At 42.0% G+C, this 22974-nt stretch overlaps 2 protein-coding genes across 21 annotated transcripts in view; one reads left to right on the top strand and one right to left on the bottom strand.

Moving 5' to 3' along the window:
- The window catches only part of UBP1 (upstream binding protein 1), a 52120-nt gene extending 46386 nt beyond the window's left edge, over positions 1-5734 (top strand). For all 9 annotated transcript variants that reach the window (XR_010155560.1, XR_010155561.1, XR_010155559.1 and 6 more), the window contains 3 exons: positions 612-754; positions 1452-1503; positions 3696-5734. Coding sequence is in view for 5 of the 9 variants with exons in the window: in XM_063806697.1 (XP_063662767.1) it covers positions 612-754; positions 1452-1503; positions 3696-3733 (233 nt within the window). In the remaining 4 variants the exon portion in view is untranslated. The remainder of the gene's footprint in view (positions 1-611; positions 755-1451; positions 1504-3695) is intronic.
- The window catches only part of FBXL2 (F-box and leucine rich repeat protein 2), a 126643-nt gene that overhangs the window by 10015 nt on the left and 93654 nt on the right, over positions 1-22974 (bottom strand). For 2 of the 12 annotated variants that reach the window (XM_063806700.1, XM_063806699.1), the window contains 10 exons: positions 21227-21295; positions 21032-21146; positions 20683-20809; positions 20466-20540; positions 18968-19098; positions 17051-17111; positions 16236-16280; positions 15550-15699; positions 9837-10049; positions 5957-8541 (listed from right to left, as the gene is read on the bottom strand). In XM_063806700.1, coding sequence (XP_063662770.1) covers positions 8434-8541; positions 9837-10049; positions 15550-15699; positions 16236-16280; positions 17051-17111; positions 18968-19098; positions 20466-20540; positions 20683-20809; positions 21032-21146; positions 21227-21251 — 1050 coding nt within the window. In that variant the 5' untranslated portion in view covers positions 21252-21295 and the 3' untranslated portion in view covers positions 5957-8433. Of the gene's footprint in view, positions 1-2346; positions 3032-5956; positions 8542-9836; positions 10050-15549; positions 15700-16235; positions 16281-17050; positions 17112-18967; positions 19099-20465; positions 20541-20682; positions 20810-21031; positions 21147-21226; positions 21296-22974 lie in introns of those variants that run through there. The other 10 variants (XM_063806701.1, XM_024355360.3, XR_010155563.1 and 7 more) reach the window with 9 other exon arrangements.

The raw sequence follows: 22974 nt of genomic DNA, 5'->3' as shown, positions 1-22974 counted from the left end.
AGGACACTGTCTTAAAAAAATAAACAAAAAGAACTATGACTCTTTTAGGGTTCTTTTTGTATATTGCTAGAAATACATGAAGTATATAGAAGTATATATTATTTTTAAAAACAGCTTTCTTCAGGCATAATTTACATACCATAAAGTCCTCCCATTGTAAGTATATAATGGTATTTTAGCCAATTTAGAGAGTTTGGCAGCCATTGTTAAAATTTAGTTTGAGTTCCATTATTTCAAGAAGATCCCCCATGTCCCTTTGCAGCCAATTCCTGTTTTTAAATTTTGAATACATGAAACTATATTCATTGAATAAAAATATGAAGAAAAATTCAAACCTCAAATCTTTTTGTCCAGGGATTTCTGTTAATGTTTATTAAATTATATTTGTGGATATAAATAATGTATTCTTACGTTTTAGATTGGCAGTTCAAGATTTCAAGGTAGTAAGATGGGGGAAAGAAATAGTTTATTCCCATTTAAAATGTTTTTTTACTTTTTTGGTACTTTGAAAGGTGTGACCTTCGTACAGATCCTACAGATCAGGCAGAAAACAGATCAAAGATTACTGTTAAAATGCTTTTCTTTCTTTCTTTTTTTTTTTTTAATTTCAGTTTATCATGCAATCTACTTGGAAGAAATGATTGCCTCAGAAGTTGCTCGAAAACTTGCGCTGGTGTTTAATATCCCTCTCCACCAAATTAATCAGGTTTACAGACAGGGTCCCACTGGTATTCACATTCTTGTTAGTGATCAGGTAAATCAAATCATTTGTTTTTCCTTTTCAGACTGGTATTTACTTTTATACATGTAATTGTAGAACTGTAGAAAAATTCTGTGACCTCTTTTGAAAATACTTATGAGAATCATTTTCAGAGAGTTGGGAATCACTTTGGAAGAACTTATAACCAAGAGTTTCAGGCATCCTAGTGATAATATGGAATACAAGCCAAGGAAAACTGGCTTAGCCTCCCCCCAGCCCTTTAGGATGCAGCCAATCACTGGGGCACTCTAGGGATAGTGGCAGGCTTTGGCCCTTTTTATGAGGTGAGTCACTGGATGTGTTTTCCTTTTGTCTATTATTTGATGACTAATTTAAAAAAACATGTAAGATATATAATTTTTCCCCTAGTGATTGGTGGCAAGTAATAATAGAAGAGCACTTTATGCAATTTTTGTTCGAGTCATCATCCACTGGAGCCGGCAGGGAATGTGCCCCTGTGGGTCACATGGGTGACTGACCAGGTCTCTCAGGGACCATTATGGACAGGCATAGTGAACACAAGGCAGTGCAGCACGTGTGCATCTTTGCTGCCTCACACTGCCTTCATGAATTATCGTTTTGGCCATTGAGTCCTGTGTTTGTTTGAGAAGAATGTTTACTGTTTTAAAATCATTTTAAGAAACGACAGTTGGATCTTAATTGTACTTACGCATTTACTTTATCCTTCCAGATGGTTCAGAATTTTCAAGATGAGAGTTGTTTTTTATTCTCCACAGTAAAAGGTACTTTGCATGTGTGTGTGTCTTAAAATGCTGGAATCATGAGAGATGGTGTGTGCCTCTAATTAGTGCCTCTCGTGTTTATTCTTTAAAATGATTGCTTTACTCATTTTAAGAAGAAAGTTTGATAAATGAGAATATTTCTAGTGGTTGTAACAGAAATTAGCATATAAGGAAGAGGAGTCAGTCTTTCTAGATGACTGGAAAAAAAAATCTCAGTTCATTCAGCCAGCGTCTTACTGAGCACTTTGTGTCAGACACCGTGCTTCTGTCGCTCAGTGGATCTATTGAATAAAACAGAATCCATGAAACTCCTATTGGGGAAAGCAAACCAAAATTGGCCAAGAGATACACAAAATTCCCAATATGTTAAGTTCCACGAAGGAACAGGAAAGTGTGGGGTACTTCTGGATAAGGGAGATCTGGGTTGAGGGGAATATGAAACTGTAAGGCAAGGCTTCTCTGAGGAGGTGTTATTAATCCTGAGACTTGAAGAATGAGAAGAAGCGGGAGCTGGCCATTGGATTAGCATCCCCAGGCAACGTGGGGCTGTGTGCAAAGAAAACACCTGGCTTCTTGGAAAGCCTGGCAGTGGGCCATGTAGGTGCCATGCAGTGTGTGAGGGTGAGCGGATCAGGGCGAATCAAAGCAGGAGGCCGGGTCTGGCATGTGGGGACCGGATGATGATGGTAGTTCGGATTTACTTGAAATGCATTGGGTTGTCACTGAAGTTGTTTAAACAAAGGAGTAGTAATGTGACTAGATTTTTCTTTCACTTTCACAACTCTGTGGAGACAGATGAGAAGGTGGCAAAACAAGGCAGGAGATATCCAGGTGAAAGGTGATGGTATCTTACACGTTTATAGACAGGGTCCCAGTGGGCTCCACTTTTGAGGGAGGAATAGTTCTGACACCTTATTTTCTGTGGAAAGTAACTGGGCAGATGGTGATCTCATTGAAGAGGTAAGTATGGTTGGGGTAAATCAACCAAGAGTTTGATTTTGGATATGTAGAAATGTCAAGTAGGCAGTTGACTATTACCAGTCTGGGGCTCAGAGAAGAGGCCTGGGCTTGAGATGTAAATTTGGAAACCTTCAGCATATCAACAGTGACTCAAAGCTGTAGAAGTTGTTAAGGTCATTTAGGGAGAGAATATGAAAAGAGCCAGGACCAGGCTTAGGTGGCTCCAACATTAAAGAGGAGGGATTCCTAAATGTAAAATTATTTGAGAAGAGATCATACATTCATAGACTGTTTTAAAAGTCAGGTGAGCTAAGATCCAAATCCGGTCTTAGCACAAAAGCTGCCCCTAGAAGAGGGAGATGTCATGTGTGTCAGGTGTCCCCAAACTACTGAAATACTGATTTTATTTTGCGCCTCACATGTTGCGTATGCCATCAGGTTACCTGCAAGGCTGAGTTTTAACTCTGAACTGGTTCACTCTTTCAGAAACATCTTTAGCCTAGTACCCTTCTGCTCAGTCTTTTGTTTTCACAGCAGTACAGTTTTTACCTTGCATAACTGGCATTGTCTGAAAAAGAAGACATATACTATAATTGCATAGTTTTGTTTTGTGAAACCAGCAGACATTTTTTGGTATTAGAAATCATAGGATCTCCCCTCTAATCTCAATTTACTGTTTTGTTTTTTTTTTTTAACTTTGTCGTCATGAGAAAAATCATTTTTTTATGAATGCCTATATTGCTTCTCACTATTTACTGAGAAACACTAGGCAAAAGGAATGATACATTTTTAAAATGTTTGAAATCTCTGTGAGTAGCTCAGAAATTTTTCTGGAAAAGGTAGATGACACATTTGCATTTACTCCCTCAGGTCCTCTGCCCTGACACAGTATATTTCACCTGTTCTCCTTCTAGCTCTTGCTCCCCTTATGGACAGCACTATTATTGTGTGTCTTGATAGATGTCCCCCTACCCCCAGAACTGGCAGACAGTGTTGGAATGGGGGCGTAGATAGTGGGCCAGGCTTCGCAGAATGTCTAAAAAGGGAATGTGTACATGAAGTTTTTTGGGGGAAGAGGAGCTAGAGCAAGTTAATCTGCTTGTTTCTCTAGAATCATTTAAGGGTAACCTCTGAATTGGGAAGGGAGGTTGTAGTTGGCAGGGAGTTTTCCATTTAATAGGCTTAATTTCCTAAGCCTGACTGAAGAAATACTGTCTTTCCTTTTTCTGCAGCTGAAAATAGTGATGGCATCCACATAATTTTGAAGTGATGTCTTATATAGACTGAACTGTATTCAGTACCAAATAGTCACGCTTAAAAGTGTGTGAAGACTGAATCCAAGAAGTCTTGGGATTGGATTTTACCATATGAAATGTTTCATATTGAAAACACAAGATGACCTTTCTAATGAGCTGTATGAGAGGTGAATCTCCTCACTGTCACTGCCATAGCCAAGCATCCTCATGAGAGTGAGCACATCGGCACAGCATGCATCCAGCTCTGGAGGCCACGGTGCAGGCATAGCTGCCTGCTGCTCTGGCAGAGGCCAGTAAATACAGTTCCTAGAAGCAGCCTTTGCTGTCTTTTTACACTGTATGTGGTTTGGAAATGAATGTAGAAACTTACTGTGGGCATTTACCTTTCTGTGCCAGTTTGGCTTTTATTGCCTGAACCTTATGCTGACCTGGAGAGGAGATGGGGGACAGTGCTGTTGTGGGGCCAGCAGTGAATCTGTATGCGGAGAGTTGTGTTGTGCTGATGTGGCCGTTGGTGGTCAGGTAAGAGGCTCGGCACCTTCTTGGAAGAAATCATGTCTGAGGGTGTATGTTTGATACGATCATGCCAGATTGGAGAAGATCCAAGCCAGGAAGATGGGCTTGAAGCAAACTGCATTATCAGGAGTACCTTGGTGAGAGGATCAGTGTAAATCCTAATAGGTACAAAGACTTTTGTGTTTTGGCTTTGTCACAGATTTATTGAAAAACTTTTTTGCTTCTGCTTCCATTTTTAGCATTTTAGTTTCTGGTTTTCATTTTTGGAGATTACTTGCCTTTTAAACTCGTGGTTTTTCTCTCGTTTTCTTCCCTCTCTCCCTCCATCTCTGACCACCCCCACCCTAACCCCCCACCCCCACCATCCTATTAAACATTTTTAAAGCCCTACCCCAGACATTGGAAATAGGTGACCCAAGTAGGGGGAGAAAGTATTATTGTTGATAGCTTCTGACTAGGTGTTAAGGGATCTTCATTATGAACAAGATGAATTTTTTTGTGGAAACACTAGATGTTATCAATCAAACACTAAAATGTATCATACAAATCCCTTAAGCCTCTCAAATATTGAGCTTTAGTACAATCATGGATAGACATTCTGGTGATGATTTAGGGGCTTTTATACACCACATACTAGCTTCTTTCTCTATAAGAGTGCCTCTTTCATAAAACCAAATGCTTGTCTGCTAGCATACTTTTCAAAGGGAATCCACTGTTTTCTCACTTTCCTCCCATATCTCCGTCCTTCATCCAAAACCTTCCCAGAATCCATCAGCAAGCATGTTTGAGGCCTGTGGTGTAGGGGACTGAATTTTTTTTTTAACTTCTATTCCATTTTAATTGTAGGATATCTTTGTCCATATACCCAGGTGTCCTGATTTGAATGTACTATTTGATCCTCATTGTGTTCAGGCAAAAAATAGGAAATGAGTAATTTTGAGTTTGAAATCTCTCCCAGAAGACAAACTACTTCAGTGAGTAAAAGCTTTGACATTTTATGTTTTATTCATAAAGGGGGTTAATTAATTATTTGCTACAAAGAAGCACGATCTATTTTCATCATCGATTTGAAAATATCTGTAACTCCTATAGATCCTATAGGCAGAGAGTTTTCCTTTCTGACTTTTTCCCTTTGCTTTCGTGTGACCACATGTTTTCTGTACCAGTCACTGGGGAAAGAAGCGAGTTTATCTCGTTTGTTTGAAAAGTTTTGCTTGTCTATTTAGCATTCCTTTTTGGGTCTCAAGATTTATGGAACAATAAATGTCATTTAATGCTGTGTGCTTATTTTGAATTCCTCATCAGGTTTTAGAAGCGGGGTAAAAATACTTAGATGCTTATCAGACTTGAAATTATACTGAGTGGCATTGAACGTGAGTTTGTCCCAGTGAAACAAACAGGCTAAATAAATTTTGGCACCAGCAAATTTGTTACTTTTTTTTTTAATAGTAGGATGTACACATTTCAGTATAATAAATGTTTTCTGATTGTTTTGCAAATGTGTGTCTCATTTAAAATCCCAGTTCCTGCTACTGTCACTTCGTGTCATAGAATCAAGGAGTTTCCCTGTGTGTATTCTGAGCCAGTCTAAATGTAGTAAGAGGTTAGGCTCATAGTTTTTTCCTTTTCAATTTATTTTCTGGAAGCTGATGCAGCTGAGGATATGTTGTTATTCCATTAACTAACTAACTATTCCAGACTTTAAAAGGAAGCAAACCTGATTTTCTTTTTTTTTTTTTTTTTTTTTTTGAGACAGAGTCTGGCTCTGTCGCCCAGGCTGGAGTGCAGTGGCACAATCTCAGCTCACTGCAAGCTCTGCTTCCCGGGTTCACGCCATTCTTCTGCCTCAGCCTCCTGAGTAGCTGGGACTACAGGCACCCGCCACTACGCCCGGCTAATTTTTTTTGTATTTTTAGTAGAAACGGGGTTTCACTGTGTTAGCCAGGATGGTCTTGATCTCCTGATCCGCCCGCCTCTGCCTCCCAAAGTGCTGGGATTACAGGCGTGAGCCACCGTGCCCGGCCTGCAAACCTGATTTTCTTACAAGAGGTTCTCCTGTTTTGTAAATGAGGCCATGGATCATTGAGCATCAAGTCCAATAGCTGTGACTGATGATAGGTTGTATCCTGGCTCAAAAGAAATCAATCATGTATAGAAGGCTCTGGTTGTTTAATTTTGTTTGTTTGTTTGTTTGTTTGTTTTGAGATGATGATGATGGAGTCTCACTGTTGTCTCCTGGGCTGGAGTGCAATGGCACAATCTCGGCTCACTGCCACCTCCGCCTCCTGGGTTCCAGCATTTCTCCTGCTTCAGCCTCCCGAGTAGCTGAGATTACAGGTGCCCAGCACCACGCCTGGCTAATTTTTGTATTTTCAGTAGAGATGGGGTTTTACTGTGTTGGCCAGGCTGGTCTCAAACTCCTGACCTCAGGTGATCCACCCGCCTTGGCCTCCCCAAGTGCTGGGATTATAGGCATGAACCACCGTGGCCGGCCTTAAGTTAATTTTTTTTAATAGAAACTAATTCATAATCACTGAAGCAAGTCTGTTATATGCTCATTTATTGAAGTTGCTTCCTGCATCAGTCCTCCTCCCCCATCTCCTCCACAACAGTGGGTATAAATGTATATTTAACTAACTGCTATGGTATCCACACAATTTTTAGACCAAGGAATACTGGAATATATCATAAGGCAATAAAATGACTTTAATGCTTACTCTGATGATAATCGTGCTAAGTCCGTTTATGGGGAGATTATATATATATATAATCTGCTTCTCTTCCTAGAATGCAGCTGACATAATAAATATATCCTTAAAAATACTTCTAAAACTGCCTAATAAAGGTATTGGTAGTCATGGGAACACATCTTGCTTTTGCCGTTTCACTTTTAAGTTTCTCATGAGCTCTGGCCCTTCAGTTTGGGGGAGTGGTTGTTTGGAAGGGCCAGCCACCATGAACACCTAAGTTTACAATGAAGGTGGTGATGATTGATTGATTGATAGGTTCTTAATAAAGATCATAAATATGGACAGCATGGAGCAAGAATGAACCACAGCAGAGAGTAGGGTCATTTTATCAGATTTCAGATAACATCAGGAAAGTCTGCATTTGGAAAATGGTTTTGCTTGGATGTGTCTGCCATAAAATCATAGCAATAAAACCCTCTGACTTAATTTTTTTTAAAGCATTGCAATGGTTTATTCAATTTTATGAGTCTAAAAGGTACCAACACTTACTGATCTGAGTTTTAAGTGTGTAAAACTTTTGAGTAGCTATGGTGTAACCTGATTTTTAAGATTTCAAAATAAGCTTGAAAAAAAATCACATCCATTTTACATGCATCCATTCATTACTTCTAATTGATTATACTACAGATAACTTAAGCCTTAGTTCTTTCTCTTTAAGGTTCCCCCCAGTTTTATGAGAGGCATGGACATAATTAGCTTTTTTCCTTTAATAAAAATGTGTTATGTGCTGTAGCATACACCAGAGCTTCTACTTTCCAGTCAGGCAACACAGACTCCAAGCTGCTTTTGTTTTTGGTCCCTGGAGGTGTATATGACAAGTTGACAGAAACAAAAAGGTGAAGACCCTGCTCCACCCAGTATAGAGTCCTCTTTTCTTTGGTGTCTCATGGAAACCTATTAACATGCCTTCCACATAAGTCTCTATATATAAAACTATCAGGCATTATGAATTTGCAGTACAGTCACTTTGATAAAGTTGCTATTTTATCTTCAAAGTGGAAAAGTCCTGCTAATCAAAATGGAATTGTGAATTAAAGTAGGCCACTGGCTTAAGTATCAGGTAGAAAATCAACAGCTTATTTTTTCTGCTCAGTTTGTGCTAACACTGATGGTCTTTTTGAGGAATGCTGAGTATGCCAAGGGTAGAACTTTCGTACCTAGGTAGGTACCAATCTCTTAAGAGATCCAGGTTTCTGGCATGGTCCTAGCTGCATTGAGACCACTTGTCACGTGTTAACTGACACAAGGCTTTGATTTGATTGTTTCACAGCAGAATAAAGGTGAAAACTATCACCAGAGTAACTGCAATCCATACAGAAGTCTTTTACCTGTAAATGCCTTTCCCAATGGAGAATCAACAGATTGGGTGATGGTGGAGTCGGTCAGGAAGACTCAGGTCTTCTAGAGGAAAGGATGCCTCATCACCCCTTGGGCCCAGGCAGCTGCTGTCAGAGAATGACACAGCACCTGCACAGTCGCTGTCCACTTCCTGCCACTGCTGTCGGTGGGGTGACGGGAGCAAAGTAGGCGTGGACTTTGACATGAGGGAGCTGAGCCTGGAAGGATGAAGAAAAAAGTGGAGTCTTTACACATTACTATTTTTAGGATTATAGTCATAATTCTAGAAAAACCTATAGTCCTCTATTAAAAATCTTCACCTTAGTTCAAGTAGAATTTATGCTATAGATTAGAGCTACTCCTGTTACTCCCCCCACCGTCTGCCCCCCATTAGTACCTTCTAAGGATAAGTGAAAACACTTATGTTGATACGTTTCCACCCAGGGGTAGTAACCAGCCCTGTTTACAAACTAACTGAATGTTCTCTACAGCTGTAGCACCCTGGATGGGGCTGTTAAATGCAGTTGCCTAAACTTAAAGCATAATCAAGAAAACAGTGTAGGTGAACTATATGGGAAAAGCCAAATTCTGTTAAGCCCTCTTACCTGGAAATTAGCCAAGAGAGTTCTACCTCCCACTCATAATGACCTTAAATTGCTTGCCTTTAACATAGGCCTTTTTTCTTTTTTTGAGACAGAGTTTCACTCTTGTCGCCCAGGCTGGAGTGCAATGGCGCAATCTCAGCTCACTGCAACCTCCACCTCCCAGGTTCAAGCGATTCTCCTGCCTCAGCCTCCCAATTAGCTGGGATTACAGGCACGCACCCAGCTAATTTTTATATTTTTAGTAGAGACGGTTTCACCATGTTGGTCAGCTGGTCTCGAACCCTTGACCTTGTGATCCGCCCGCCTCGGCCTCCCAAAGTGCTGGGATTAGAGTCGTGAGCCACCGCGCCCAACCCAACATAGGCTTTCTTATAAGGGCTACGATCACCAGACTGTGGAATCTCCAGCCCAGACCCAACTCAAGTTGAATCTTCCAGGGTGGAGTCTAAGCAAGAATATTTTGAAGAAGTTTAAGGTGACACTTGTACCAGATCAGTTTGCATAACTATTGCATAACAGGAAATGAGTGTTGATTGATCGATTTATTTTGAGATGGAGTCTCACTCTGTGGTCCAGGCTGAAGTGCAGTGGTGCAGTCTGGGCTCACTGCAACCTCTGCTTCCCAGGTTCAGGTGATTCTCCTGCCTCAGCCTCCCGAGTAGCTGGGATTACAGGCGCCCACCACCACACCTGGCTAATTTTTGTATTTTTAGTAGAAATGGGGTTTCACCATTTTGACCAGACTGGTCTTGAACTCCTGACCTCAAGTGGTCCACCCACCTAGGCTTCTGAAAGTGTTGGGATTACAGGCGTGAGCCACCGCGTGCCTAGCCCCGGTCTGATTCTTGATGTTTTCCTTTGGTGCTTAGAAATGTCAGGTGTGACTGACTCCCCTGCCCCATACCTACCCGCATCCGCTTGATGCCTGCACGGGTAACCTGCTGGCAGTCGTACAGCTCGAGGCGCTCCAGGCCTCGGCAGTTCTCTAGGTGTTCCAGGGCCACATCAGTGATGAGGAGGCAGTTGTCCAACTCCAGTACCCGCAGCCTCTCATGGCCACAGGTACTGTTGCTCAGGTGCAGGATCCCATCATCTGTGATGAGTTCACAGTGGGACAGGCTCTGGAACAGGAAGACATGAGTAAATGTTTGCAGGACCCTTATTCCAAGGCTCAAGTTCTAAAAAAAAGCTGGAAGCTAGCCTTTTTGCCCTTCTGCAATGGGATGACACAGCAAGAATGCCCTCAGCAGATGCCAGCCCCTGGACTTCCCAGCCTTCAGAACTATGAGAAGTTTCTGTTCATTACAAATTATCCAGTCTGTAGTAGCAGCACAAAACAGACTGAGACATTTAATCAGGCAGTGAGGACCAAACACAAAGCCTTGGGGCCCTTTGGTTATGGGTTTGCTACACTGGGAGTGGCTTCTCTCTTCTAATTGTGTAAAGATGGAAATAAAATCTTCAGGGGAAATTTCAGTTTACCCCCTTGAGAGCAGTTTTATTGGCCAGTTCTCCATTTGAGGGGATGCCAGTGAAATCAATGCATCTAATGTCCTTGTTCATTTAGAAAATTGCACAAATAGCTGAGACCCAGAGATATACTGAGCATCTTTGAAGGTTATAATCAAATAGACCTTGAACAGTGTGATCTGACATTACTGACTTCTCTTGGGTAAACAGTAACGGTTGCAAAAGATAAATTCAGATGAATATTATATAGCCAAATGACATTTATGTAATTCTCTTAAGTTCTCTATATCAAAAACAGTTTCAGACCTGACAGTTTCCCCCAGTGCATATCAAATGTAAGATTCACCCCACCATAAAAACTAGAGAGGCAAAAGTACTGTATCAATGTCCCATTTGTTCATTTGTTCCTTCAAATAAATGAGTTCCAACTCTGTCCCAGCCCCCACGTGTGCAATGATGAGTAAAAGTATACTTCTCTGCACTGGCAGAGCCCAGACTGGAGAGTCTATAAAATCAAATAATGCTAATCTTTTAAACTGAAGCTGAGGTGCTTTGAGAGCATATGATAGCAGGATTTGTCCTGGGGAACAGACCACCGAGTTGATATTTGAAGGATTAGGAGCTAATCCTAGGAAAGAGAGCAAAGAGTTTGTTGTGTGCAAGGCCCAGGGGTAGCAGGAGAACGGCAAGTACTGTTTAGGAAGAAGGTCAACATACAATAGGTGGGAAATAAGAGGACGCATGTAGATGCAGATGGAATTGGGGAGGTAAGGGCCAGATCACAGAGTTGTGTAGGTTATGTAAAGAAATTTAGTTCTGATTCCAAGGTCAGTGGGAGGAGTTGTAAGGAGAATGTGATGTTACAATTGTTTTTTCAAAAAAGATGGAAAATAAGTGTTGGTGAGGATGTGGAGCAATTGGAAGTCTCATATGCTGCAGGGGTTATTTCGATGTTTCTGACTGAAATGCATACATGTGTTAACCAAAAAACAGGAATACTGGCTGTAATGGCCCCAAACTAGAAGCAGTACTCAAATATTCAAAAGTAGAGAAAGGATAAATAAATCACAGTGTACCCATTCTGTAAAGCAGTGAGAATGAACAATATACAACTACATGTAACAATATGGATAAGGAAACCAGATGAGTATACATGATAATTCCATTCATATCATTTAAATAAAATACAAAAAGAGGCAAAACTAATATATGCTATTTGGAAGTCACGACTTTTGGGGGATCAGTGATTGAAAGGGAGCAGAAAGGGCCTTTCCGGGGTCATGATAATGTTGACCTTTGATCGGGGTGTATTCAGTTTATGGAAATGCATTGATCTATACACCAATGATAAATGTACTTTTCTACATGTATATTTTACTTCAGTAAAGTTAAAATTTGAAAAACCACTCTGACTGCCAAATTTTTTAGTGCGAAAGTGGATACAGTTTAGAGCAAGTGAATGGCTACTGCAGTCTATGAAGCAAGGAAATGTCTGAGAGTTTGGACTTGACAAGTCCTGGCAGAGGAGACCTGAGTGGATGGGTGTAAGGTATTCCTGCAGAATAAAAAATCTAAGACATTGCAGTACTGGTTGTAACAGCCCCAAACTAGAAACTACTGCTAGAAACTAGAACTACTGGCTATGTAACTAGGCAGCAGAGTACCACCTCGAGGGAAGGGAAGCTAGAGGAGAGGAATTCTGTTGGACCTTGATGCTTTAAAGATTCTTCTCTGAGCTTGATCTTAACAATGTGGAATATATTTCCTTTCTCATGAATCGAATCACTCTACATGGTTTACATCAAATAGTATTTATGTAATCAATGCTGTTCATTGGTTTTTAGCTTTTAGAATTAAGAGTAAAGCCAGAAAACTGGTTCTTTAGGAGGCTGTTTAAAATTGGTAAATAAAAAAATAGAAGTTTGATTACTTACAATAAAATGGAATGAGAAAAAAAGTGTCTCTCTGTGTATGTATATATTTCATTTTCTTTTTTTTTTTAATTTTTATTTATTTATTTTTGAGATGGAGTTTCACTCTTGTTGCCCAGGCTGGAGTGCAATGGCGCAATCTCGGCTCAACGCAACCTCCACCTCCCAGGTTCAAGCGGTTCTCCTGCCTCAGTCATGCATGCGCCACCACGCCTGGCTAATTTTGTATTTTTAGTAGAGGCGGGGTTTCTCCATGTTGGTCAGGCTGGTCTCGAACTCCCGACCTCAGGTGATCCACCCGCCTTGGCCTCCCAAAGTGTTGAGATTACAGGCGTGAGCCACCGTGCCCAGCCAATTTCATTTTGTTTACACATGGATTCACACGTATATACGTGTATATTTACAAACACAGATTGGAGAAAGATGATGGAGGTGGTGTATGAATGTCAATTTCTCCATTGTTTTAATATAGGGAAATTCAGAAATCAAGAAGTTAGCAGTAACATATGAGACTGAGGAGATACTGTTATATTAATTGAAAAACTTATGTACTGGCATATTCAAGTATTCATAGAAATTTTTAAAAACTGATTTAAGGAAAATCAGAGGGTGCTTGACCTGTTCTGAGTTAACAGGAAAATCCGCTGCCAACATGGTTCACACAGCAGTGGGGCCTTCTACATTAACACTAACAACGTAGTCAATAGTCAAAGCTGTCTGGTTCGGGCCAATTCTGCAGAGTAAGTGTCATTATTCCCTTTTTACAGATGACAGCATTGTGGCTCAAAGAAGTTGAGACTTGCCAATTATACCCAGCTCAGGTTGGCCTTAAAGCCTTTTCTCCTGTCATGCACTGTCACTCATCCCTGGCAGGAGTGATGCATTCTGGAAGCGAGCAGCTTATATCACATTCCTGACTCAGAGGTGGACTCTCACATGTAAGACCAAACACTCCATGGCTCCTCTCTGTGTCCCCCCAACCCCCACCAAAAGCAGCATTTCTTGAGAGATGGACCCTTAACCTCAGTGTATCCAAGGCCCAAAGGACCTAATGAAAACCAGAGCTACCACCAAAGCATTTCTGATGCTAAACCGGCCTCCGGAGTCCTTTAGCATCAGGGCCCTGGGCTGTGAGTGAGCTCAGTTCAAAACAAATCTGGGGCCCATTATCTCCCTGGCCTGATTTCGTCTCCTGTGGCTGCCCTATTAGAATGGTGGGGCAGAAGATGCAGAATGGGAGGTGGAATTGCTTTTAATTGCCATCAGCAGGTGTCTTCTGCTCCCATGGATGTGGTGTGGATGTGTGTGCATGAAAGACACAGGGAGGAGAGGGACAGAGAAAGACAATCACTTTTCATTGCACAAAGAATTTCTCAAAAAGGACAGAAACTGGCCACAGTGATAGTTATTCCTGTGTAGGGAACATGGCAACTGGGCATTTTTCTCATATTCCTGGTACTTTTTTTTTTTTTTTTAATGGAGTTTTGCTCCTGTTGCCCAGGCTGGAGTGCAATGGCGAGATCTCAGCTCACAGCAATCTCCCCCTCCCAGTTTCAAGCAATTCTCCTGCCTCAGCCTCCCTAGTAGCTGGGATTATAGGCATGTGCCACCATGCCTGGCTAATTTTTTGTATTTTTAGTAGAGACAGGGTTTCTCCATGTTGGTTAGGCTGGTCTCGAACTCCCAACCTCAGGCAATCCGCCTGCCTCGGCCTCCCAAAGTGCTGGGGATTACAGGCATGAGCCACCGCAGCCAGCCTGGTACTTTTTAAAGTAACTTTTTCTTTTGAATTTTTTTTTTTTTTTTTTTTTTTTGAGACAGAGTCTCACTCTGTCGCCAGACTGGAGTGCAGTGGTGTGACCTTGGCTCACTGCAACCTCCGCCTCCCAGGTTCAAGCAGTTCCCCCGTCTCAGCCTCCAGAGTAGCTGGGACTACAGGCGTGTGCCACCACGCCCAGCTAATTTTGGTAGTAGAGATGGGGTTTCACCATCTTGGCCAGGATGGTCTCAATGTCCTGACCTTGTGATCTGCCCACCTCAGCCTCCCAAAGTGCTGGGATTAGAGGTGTGAGCCACCGTGCCCAGCCCTCTTGAATTTTGTGAAATTCTTTTTCTGCATTAGTTGATGTGATCATGTAATTTTTCTTCTTTAGTTAATATGGTTGATTACATCAGTCAGTTTTCAAATATTAAACTACACTTGTGTCTCTGGAGTAAACCCTGCTTGGCCATGGTATTATAATTATTTCTATATATTGCTACATTCTATTTGCTAATATTTTGTTACAGATACTTGCTTCTATGTTTATGAGGAATATCAGTCTGTAGTGTTTTTGTTTTGTTTTGGTTTGGGTTTTTTTTGGTACAATTTTTGTTTGGTTTTGATAACAGGGTATTACTGGCCTCATTAAAAAAAAAAAAAAAAGTTGTTTTGGGAGGCCAAGGCAGGTGGATCACTTGAGGTCAGGAGTTCGAGACCAGCCAGGCCAACATGGTGAAACCCCGTCTCTACTAAAAATACAAAAATTTGCTGGGCGTGGTGGTGCACGCCTGTAATCCCAGCTACTCGGGAGGATGAGGCAGGAGAATAGCTTGAACCAAGGAGGCAGAGGTTGCAGTGAGCCGAGGTCGCGCCACTGTAGTCCAGCCTGGGTGACAGAGCAAGACTCTGTCTCAAAATAAAAAAAGAGTTGTAAAATGTTTTCCTGTCTTATTTCCTAAAACAGAGTGTATAGAATTGATGCTAATTCAGGTCAGGTGCGGTACCTCACACCTGTAATCCCAGCACTTTGGGAGGCCGAGGCAGGCAGATCACCTGAGGTCAGGAGTTCGAGACCAGCCTGGCCAACATGGTGAAACCCCGTCTCTACTAAAAATACAACAATTAGCCAGGCGTGGTGGCGCATGTTTGTAATCCCCCCGCAAGGCTGAGGAGGAGAATTGCTTGAACCTGGGAGGTGGAGGTTGTAGCGAGCTCAGATTGTGCCACTGCTTTCCACCCTAGGCGATAGAGTGAGACCCTGTTTCAAAAAAAAAAAAAAAAGATGTTCATTCCTTAAATGTTTGGTAGAGTTCCCCAACAAAACCATCTGGATCTGGACATTTCTCTTTTGGGAATCTTAAAATTGCAAATTCAATGAAAGCAGTAATCAAATATTTAGATACCTTGCCTCCCAAGTTAGCCCAATTAATAGATTTTTGAAATCAAGAGAGATGATACCTTACAGAAAGAGAACCCAAACAGCTTCTTGTTGTGGTGGGAGGGCTCTTTCATCTTTAACAGGTGAATAATGTCAGAAAAACTCAGACTCACCAGGGCTTGCAGTTTAGGACAGTGAATGGAGAGCTGGATGAGTGTGCTGTCGGTTATCTGGAGAGAAACATGCTGTGTCAGTATGGCTTCTACACCAGAACTTAATACCTAATCCTGGCTTCTCCTGAACACGACAATCAAAAGGCGTAAAAGAATTAAAAACTCATCTCCAACACTGGGGCTGGGAGCTCCTCTCTTCACCAGCACTCTAAAATCTGCCCACTTCTAGAGATGCAAAACTGTTCTTTGGTCTCTCTTCTGGTAGCCCAAGGAGGCTTGGGGCAAGAGACAAAGAGGGAGTGGGCAAGGAGGGTTCCCAGGATTCTCCTCTTTGGAGTCACCCCATCACTGGACATGCAAGCTTATTTTATAGAGCTATCCTGAACTTCTCTTCTGTAGTTCTGTCTGATGACTGAGAATGGCCAAAAGTTCACGCATCCACTGCCATGGCCTTCACAGGTTTCCAAGTCCTGCCACTGAGGTTGATCAAGGAGGGTCAGGATGATAGCGAGTCAGTGTCTCTGGCTGTGCTGTACTGGCCAGCAGTGACTAAGGAGCAGGCTGCCCTGCAGGGCTGTCAGGAGTCCACTCACCAGGATGCATTCTTCAAGATCCATCTTCTCCAATTCGTGGCAATTCTGGAAGAGTCCACAAGACACACCCCACATGTGAGTCAGTGGTGACAGCAACAATGGTGGCTTGCCCTATCCCTCTGAGTATTGGCCCAGTGTCCTTGTTCTCTTCTGTTAAGAAGTATGCCCTCTTCCTAAAGCTACCCAGTAAACCAGCACTTCTGAACAGCTGCCTTTTGAGTTACAGTGCTTTGGAAATGGGAATAGGGCTGCCTCTGGCTGCATTTCCTTCTCTCAACTTGTAAAGAGAGTTGTCTACAACCTTCCCAGTGGCTCGCAGACATCAGCAGGTAAATTTTAGCCATAGCCTAGACTCTGGGAGGGCATGGGGATGGGGCACTAAGCCACACTGTGGGGGTTGGGTGGAGGTAGCCAAGTGTATCAGCAGCCCCAGGAGGACATGGGTTCCTGGCAGCAGGTCCAGAGGGGCCCCCAGTGGTCAGTGTTTGCAGGACAAAGGGCAGGGTACAGCCCAGTTAGGGGGAGCTGCTGAGAGGCCAAGTTGGGGTCCAATGAGGAATGGAGTCTCCTGCCAGGAGGAGGCTGGTCCCACTTGACCACGCGTGAGGCTCAGACTCTTTACAGAACCCTCTATAGGACTTCCCTAGATTTCTGGCTAACTGGAAAAACTGCAATACACACCCCAAGGGTTCTACTCTACTTTGTGCCTGTCTTTTCTGAAGGTAGTCTTTTGCACACCCAAAACCACTCCAAGTCACTTTGAATTCGGGAGGTGAATTAAGAGTTTGGTTGTATTCTTTAAATCTATGCCTTACCCGAGCTAAAAGTGTAAAACCTGCGTCAGTCAAATGGGAGCATCGGGCAGCCTCCAAAATTCTGAGGAGAAAGTGGGTACAGGGGAGAAAAAGGTACCAACTAGTTAATAATGGAAACACATATTTTATTATGCATACTTGAGTCTTTTCTGCTCTTTGACATGCTTTTGCTTCTGTTAACAGCCCTTAGGGAATGTGACCTGCCCAAAGCCCTGAAGTTCCATCCCAAACTTGGAAAGTAAATCCAAGAATCTTCCTGCTTTACCAGCATGTTGTTTTTAAATAGTATTCTAATATTTGTTTTTTGTTTTTGTTTTTGTTTTGTTTTGTTTTGCAAACAGCGTCTCATACTGTCACCCAGGCTGGAGTGCAGTGGAGCATCTTGGCTCACTGCAGCCTCCGCCTCCCAGGTTCAAATGATTCTCCCGTCTCAGTCTCCCAAGTAGCTGGGACTACAGGTGCCCGCCACCATGCCCAGCTAATTTTTGTACTTTTAGTAGAAACGGGATTTCATCATCTTGGCCAGGCTGGTCTCAAACTCCTGACCTCAGGTAATCCACCCACCTCGGCCTCCCAAAGTGCTGGGATTACAGGCATGAGCCACCATGCCCAGCCTTGTTCACTTTTTAAACACATTTAAAATGAACTTTTCTCAACAAAATCATCTTGAGATTTACTGCATTTATGGAAACTCCCAGGTACCCTAAAGGAAATTTAAAAAATTTGTGGACAATGAAAAATAAGTTAATTCTCAATTACCCATGCTTAATAGGGATGGGTGCATGAATAACATTTCTAAGTTAAACACTCCCTTACAGCAATAATTTTGACCTCCTTTCTGGCCAGTTTTGATCACCCAAATTCCTTCTACTAAGCAGAAATATCTAAATGATATAGTACCTTCTCTACAACAGTAAGAAAAATTGGTAAAAGCAGAAATATACAATTCTTAAAAGATACAGAACTGGTGTGAGCGTGGGAATGGATCAGTTTCATTGGGAAGTAGAGATTTTTAAAAAGTATCTTTTTTTCTGCCTCTTGGATAAAGTTTAAGGTTGCTGGTTCTGAAGTCAACTATTGTTACTATTGTTAAAATTTTAATATTCATAGCTGGTAATGATAATCTATTACCTTGAGGATAAGAATACAAATTATTGGGTTTTTTTGTTTTTTTTTTTTTGAGATGGGGTCTCACTCTGTCGCCTAGACTAGAGTGCAGTGGCACAATCTTGGCTCACTGCAACCTCCGCCTCGCGGGTTCAAGCAATTCTCCTGCCTCAGCATTCCGAGTAGCTGGAATTACAGGCACCTGCCACCAACCCGACTAATTTTTGTATTTTTAGTAGAGACGAGGTGTCACCATGTTGGCCAGGCTGGTTTCGAATTCCTGACCTCAGGTGACCCACCCACCTCAGCATCCCAAAGTGTTGGGATTACAGGCATGAGCCACCATGCCTGGCCTAAATTATTATTTGTTAAAAACTTTTTCTCCTACTGGGGAAGAAGCTAAGTAAGAAGGTGATTGTGATATTCCCCTCATTCTGTCCATTTGGCAGCAGTTCTGGAGGAGAAGCTCATGTCCTTTGGATGTGAGGCTATCACTCTCCTCACTATGTGCTCACTCGGGTGCTTAAAGCAATAACATGATGAGGTAAATTAGGTGGGAAACTGTGTGACATTCATTAAGAAATTAAAGTTTGGATTCACTGGTGGTAGACATTTTATACTCTCCCAGTACATCCTCCAATGAACTGGATTTATACACGCCCCACCCCAATTTACCCAACAAAAGCCAACAACAACATAACTACTGCCTCCAGCACCACTACCTGGCAAGCCTGTCCTCTCCTGAAGGAAGCCCTCTTGGTTAACTCAGCCAAACTCTGAGCTGCAAAGCAAAAAGTGCAGTGTACTCACTGCAGTCGCGGACAGTTCAAACCCAGGGCTGTAAGAGAGGCATCTGTGAGGTTGCTGCAACCCGAAAGGCAGAGAGCCTGTAGCCGGTGACAGCCCCTGCATATCTGCACCACACCTTCATCCGTGATACGCTGAGGAAAAGCAGCACAGAAAGAAAAGTCAGAGGACACCAGCAATACCAAAACGGGAGCAGCAGAAAAGTATCTGCTGTTGTTCAGTTTTGGTTGCTGATTACTAGCATTTTATCCAAATAACTTCAACAAAATAAGAAGTAAAGGGTAGACAGGTACTTGTGTTATCTCTGCACAGCTTTAAAATATTTTAGCAATTTAGATAAGATACATGCATCCAGGAAAAAACAAAATAAAAATTTTAAATAATATAAATGGAGAATAAAAGTTTAAAATTCCATTTCTCCCTCACTAGTCATCAAAATATAGATTTTTTTCATAAAATTTATAAACTCATAATTTAAAAATCTGATTAAAGAACTTTTGAGGCTTTCCTAGTTTAACTGACATTAATATTTGATTGGATTTCTGCAGATTAATGCTTTAGATATTTACAATATACACATATTCATATTTCATCAAATGTTTTAGACAATAGGAAAATTAAATAAATCACAAAATTATTGATAAATACCTTAAATTCTATGAATTTGGCCATGAAGATTCAAAATAATATGTTCACTTAAACAGACTACTTCATATAGAAATAAACACGCACATCTATATTATACTTCAAGCCATCAGCCACTGCTATGCTACACATAAGTCAAGGTCCTATTTTTGAGTAGTCCTGGCCCATATGGTCAACGTTTGTCCATAAGATAGTTTCTGGTTTTTTTCCCCACCACTAGGGACTCTAAAGATTTATAATATATTCATTTAAAGCTGAATGCAAGGGTTTTCCCTTACCTTTCTCAAAATCTATGTTCCCCTTGAAAACCTGGTAGGATGTAGCAAGCATCCTCTTCAATTATCAACATTTACAATGGCAGTGGAGAAGGACCAATAGTTTTTCATAGGCTAATGTCCTGATGAAAATGCCACCTTGCTCTTGCCTATGCGTTTTATTCTTTAAAGCATTTTTGCATGTGTTATTTCATTTTATCCACTGAAACAACGTGAGAGGAGTCATCATCCTCAATTTATAAGTTAAAAAAAAGACACTTCATGTCTTAAAACTATTTAGTGACCAATTCACTGCATTCCTCAATAGCGTCCCTAATACTCTATTCAACAAAATCAAGACCTAGTCTATATTATTTTTAGGGGAGATGTCAGTGGCTTTATATTGAGTATGATTCCTTTTTGTTGTTGTTATTCTTCCAGCTTGTGACAAATTGGTAGGTTATATAAAGACACAGGATGAAAATCAGGGTGTGGCAACACAGCCCATCTCAGGTGCCTAGGGGGCTGCAGGGAGGCCTGAGGCAGACTGCTTTGGGAGACAAGATAGAGCAAACGGTGTTCAGGAAAGGCACGCTACTTACTGAGCAGGACTGCAAGTTGAGGCTCACAAGCTCATGGCAGTAATTCTGAATGTGTTTCAGAGCTTCATCTTCTAACTGAGTGGACAGAGAAAACAAAAGACAGCTGGAATCCAGGTGAGGGAACAGTGGGACACCAAGAAAAATGCAAAAGCACCTTTCTGGATGATGTGCCCACACCTGACACATAACACAAACAGCTGTATCAACCCTCTGGTACCTGTGTGCAGCCCCTCAGGAGCAGGGCTTTCAGGCCTCGACAACCTCGCACCAGTGCCTCGATGCCATCCTTCGTGATCTGATCACACCAAGAGAGGTTCAGGTACTCCAGGTTTCGGCAGCCCTCACTGAGAGAACAAGAAACAAAAACTTATGTGCAGTCTCTCCTGTAGAGAGTTAATGACCAACTCTGAGTTTAGTACATCACAAGAAATTCAGAAGGGGAGACCATGCCTGGGACCTCTTGGAGTCACCTATTTCTTGCTGGATCCAATGTGACCATTAAGAAGGTTTCCAGAATGTTCATAGCTTTGGGTATTTCTCTTGACACAAACAGTGGGCACTCTTACCTGATCCCCTTCAAGGAGCTGTTTGTAATAGACACACAGGAGGTCAGATCCAGATGTTTCAGCTTGGAACAGAATCTGCTAAGGCTATAACACGTGCTGAAAAAGAGCAGACGCACTAAAGATATTTTCAACCACGTTTCTCTCCCTTCTCTCTCCCCGTGGCTATTTGGTCACCAATTAATCTTCATTACTTACCTGTCAGTGATTTTTGTGCATCCATTGAGGTTCAAATGTTCAATGTTTCGGCAGTTCTGTGCAAAGGTCCTAAAATGAGAAAACATTTTAAAGCTCCCTGCAAGTTGCTGGACAGCCACTAGAGGGCATATGAAACCATTCACGCTTAGAACAGCGCTTCCTCAAACTTAATTAAAGCGCGTAAGAATCAGCTAGGGTTCTTGTCACAGTGCAGATTCTGATGATAGATCTAGAATGGGGCTCGACAGTCTGCAGTTCAAAGAAACTCCCAGGTGATGCCAGTGCTGCTAGTCTAGGGACCACGTTTTGAGAAGCAGAGTCCTAGACTACCTATCAATCTCCTTTACCCACAGCTTGGTGAGTCATCACCGAATCATGAGAATAGAGGCCTAGCTCCCTGCTCCCTCCGCTCTACAAAAAAACCAATTTGAACCAAGGGGGCAAATCTTCTAGTACTGTGCCATGCTGTCACTTGCTTACCCTAGAGCCTTTCCAGAGAAACCATTTCTGGCGATTGATAGAAGACAGCAGTTAATCAGTATCAAGACCCACTCATTTTACTGGTGAGGACATTCAGTCATGAAGAGGAACTTCCTCATTGATCTGTGGGTTGGTAGCAAGGCCAGAAGCAGCACATTAAAACGCCCTATTCACCAGTCACTGCTTAACATATTCAGCAAGGACTAGCTCAGGTCGTCTCCATCATTCTGAAATACAGCTTTGAGATTTGCTCCTTCCAACCTGCCCTGGTACAGGTAGGGGGAACCAAGCCTGATGGACTGTCTGAGATGAAGAAATGGGGCTGAAATTCTAGGAAGACCAAGGCAGCTGGAGTTATCTGGCAAGAGCATTGGAGTAGAGAGAACGTCACAAAGAGAACTCCAGAGATCTGTGGAGGGTGCCCCTCAAGAATTAAGTACAGGCCAGGCATGGTGGCTCATGCCTGTAATCCCAGCACTTTGGGAGACCAAAGCAGGAGGATCCCTTGAGCCCAAGAGTTTGAGACCAGCCTAGGCAACATAGTGAGACTCTATCTCCAAAACAACAACAACAACAAAAAGAATTCAGTACCACACTGATCAATGTATGCATGTGATGAAACTACCCAAAGCCCAAGGCCAGGGAATCAGAATGAACAAAAAGCATTAAAGGAAACAGTAGCCAGAGCTCACCGAGGGCAAGGAATAGTGCCCATTTCTACCAACCAAGAGTGAAAAATGCCACAATTCTTGGGGCATTGGATAGAGTCTTCCTTTAGGAGTGGCGCATAATTAGCCCTAAACACTGCTTTGGTACAACCTAACAAATCTTAAAAACAAGACCTAACAGGAACTATTCCCAATTAAGTCAACTGTATCCCAGAACAAAACCTGAGTATTTATAGGAATACAAAAATATCTGCACCCAACAAAGTAAAATTCAAAATGTCTGGCATTGAACAAAAAATTATCATGTTTTCATAGAAGGAGGAAAATATATCCACAATAAAGAGAAAAGGTAATCCACCAAAACCTACTCTAAACTGACACAAATAGCATAAACAACAAAGGTATTAAAAGTTATAATGTTATTGCCTAGAATATATTTCTATGAAGCTAACAATTAAACATGTTATGTAGACACATGGAAAAATAAAAGAGATCCAAGTTAAACTTTTAGATATGAAAACCGGCCAGATGCAGTGGCTCACGCCTGTAATCCCAGCACTTTGGGAAGCTGAGGCAAGCAGATCACTTGAGGTCAGAAGT

This window comes from Pan troglodytes, chromosome 2 (genome assembly GCF_028858775.2).
Source record: "Pan troglodytes isolate AG18354 chromosome 2, NHGRI_mPanTro3-v2.0_pri, whole genome shotgun sequence".
Taxonomy (NCBI): Eukaryota; Metazoa; Chordata; class Mammalia; order Primates; family Hominidae; genus Pan; species Pan troglodytes.
Note: the sequence above shows the minus strand (reverse complement) of the source record. Positions and strands in the feature narration are given on the sequence as shown.